At 44.8% G+C, this 2,371-nt stretch overlaps 1 protein-coding gene across 1 annotated transcript; it reads left to right on the forward strand.

Moving 5' to 3' along the window:
- Nucleotides 1-1,301: 1,301 nt before the first annotated feature.
- On the forward strand, nt 1,302-1,871 carry PPTG_18364 (hypothetical protein; the record flags this gene model as incomplete). Its single annotated transcript, XM_008916460.1, has 1 exon — nt 1,302-1,871. The coding sequence occupies one exon, from the start codon at nt 1,302-1,304 to the stop codon at nt 1,869-1,871; it is 570 nt and encodes a 189-aa protein (XP_008914708.1).
- Nucleotides 1,872-2,371: the final 500 nt, after the last annotated feature.

The raw sequence follows: 2,371 nt of genomic DNA on the forward strand, positions 1-2,371 counted from the left end.
TGAAAAAGAGTCATACCCAATAGTTCACGCGTGTGAAAGACTGGAATACCTACTATTACGACCTCAGGGTTTCCGTCCCTATTGTGATCATAGAAACATTATCTACTTGTTCAGCCCCAGCCAAGAGTTGAAGAAGCATGTTCGCGGCAAATTACTGAGATGGTCTACAAAACTTTTGGAGTATCGGTATACTATTGATCATATTGCGGGTGTTCACAATGTTTAGGCCGACTTAATTTCAAGATGGGGTGGTGGAGCTCAACCAGCAGCGCATATACACTCAGCAAAACGATTTACACGCTCAAAACAGAAACGTGGTGAACCTATTAACAATGCATCGACTTTGGAAAGGCGACTACGTCCTCTCGATGATGAAAGTTTTGTGTGGCCTACTCTTGAAGAGATTGGATGTGAACAAGCCCTGCATACTTCTCCAGCGGGTGCACCTCTTAGTAGTGATGACTGGTGGATTATGGATGGCAAAATATGGATACCTAAGGCAGCAACGGCTCTAATTCAGCGACTACTGGTAATTGCACATTGCGGACGTAGTGGACACCGCGGTATTCACGTGATGCATAATCACATTAGCCGACTGTTCTCTATTAATGATCTCAGCAGAATAGTTCGCGATTTCTGTTCAAAGAGCCTACTGTGCTTGCACGTAAAAGGTGGAGTGATTATACCCCGACCATTTAGTGAGACGCATCACACTTTTGAACGCAACAAGACATTACATTGGGATTTTTTGACTTTGGGTGAATCGTTTGGTACTTCACGCTACGTTTTAGTTCTAAAAGATGAAGCTACACACTTTGTTGATCTCGTGGCGTGTGATAGTCCAACTTCGGCAGTAGCAGCTAGCAGTATGCTAGACTGGTACAGTCGCTTTGGTACACCGAAAGTGTGGGTGAGTGACACGGGATCACACTTTAAGAGCAAAGTGATCGCCGAATTAAGCCGAAGGTTGAAAGGACGTCAAGAGTTCATACTCGCGTATACACCTTGGAAAAACGGTTCAGTGGAGCGGGTGAACGGAGATATTTTGCAAGTTTTAAAAGCTCTGGCGTTGGAATTCAAGATTAGTGTGCATGATTGGCCCTACCTGTTACCACTTGTACAATCCAGTATCAACCATTCCCCAGTACCTTCACTAGCAAATCGTGCACCCATCGAATTGTTCACGGGATTTCCGTGCCCCAGTATTCTTACCGGGAGGAAAGGGATGTGTTGCCACGTTATCAGAGCCGAAGCCAAAAACAGAGCAGCTCCTCGTTGAGTTACGAGCAAGAATCAACTGTATGCACAAAGCTGTGAAGGATGTACGTCAACGCCAAAGTAAGCGATACAAAGAACGATCACATTACGAACAGACAATCAACTTCTCAATTGGGGACTACGTATTGCGATCACGTGTCGACGAGAAGCTGTACGCAAATAAGTTGCGTGTAGTGTGGGTTGGACCGTATCGTGTTGTCGGTAGCGCAGACTACTACTTTACGGTAGAACATTTGGTGAATGGTACTACGATGGATGTACATCCATCTCGATTGAAATTTTACGCATATGATTCTCTCAACGTTAATGAAGAATTGATCGACCATATCGCGTCGCAAGGTACTCTGCTTGCAGTAGAAGCGTTTGTGAAACATCGGTTAAATCCAGACATGCAGAGCTATGAGGTCAAAGTCAAGTGGTTTGGTCTCGAACTCATCGAAGACTCCTGGGAACCTATTAAGACGATGAGTGAAGATGTTCCTCAGCTTCTCCTGGAATACGCTACGAGCTCAACAGACGACCTTTTCTTACGCGCTGTGATGAGTGCTATTGATATCAAGAAGCGTCAGCGCTCTAAGTGCAACAGAACCTAAGCAATGACTATATCCTTCGAAAAACGATGATCGAGTTGGAGAGGTGGTTGTATTTATCAGCGAATGACAACGTTCTGGTTTACGATACCAATGGCGAATTTGGATATGACATTAGTGGATACGATGACCAAGTTTCAGCGCGATCGAATGCCTAATGAGAATACAATTCAACATTATAACTTTTCGACTCTATGATTGGTTGAAATACGGATCGACGTGGTCTGATTGGGTCGAAGCTGATTGTCGCAAATCATATGGATAGCTACCTGTAACACTTCAACGCGTTGAAGTTAATGGACTGGCTATGCCCACTTGCGACATGACAAATTCGACTAGTCAACGATCAAATGTACTATGAAGTTAGAGGAGGCAACAAATACGGCGTCCTGCTGCCTCGAATCTTACATACTTGTTTTGAACTCCCGGAAGTGTCCAACCAGCCCTTAGACAGATAGCCGCAGCCGACGGTCCAGACGTAGAGCAACTGCTCATGTAAGTTG

The sequence above is a fragment of the Phytophthora parasitica genome (assembly GCF_000247585.1).
Source record: "Phytophthora parasitica INRA-310 unplaced genomic scaffold supercont2.84, whole genome shotgun sequence".
In the NCBI taxonomy this organism is placed as follows: Eukaryota; Oomycota; class Peronosporomycetes; order Peronosporales; family Peronosporaceae; genus Phytophthora; species Phytophthora nicotianae.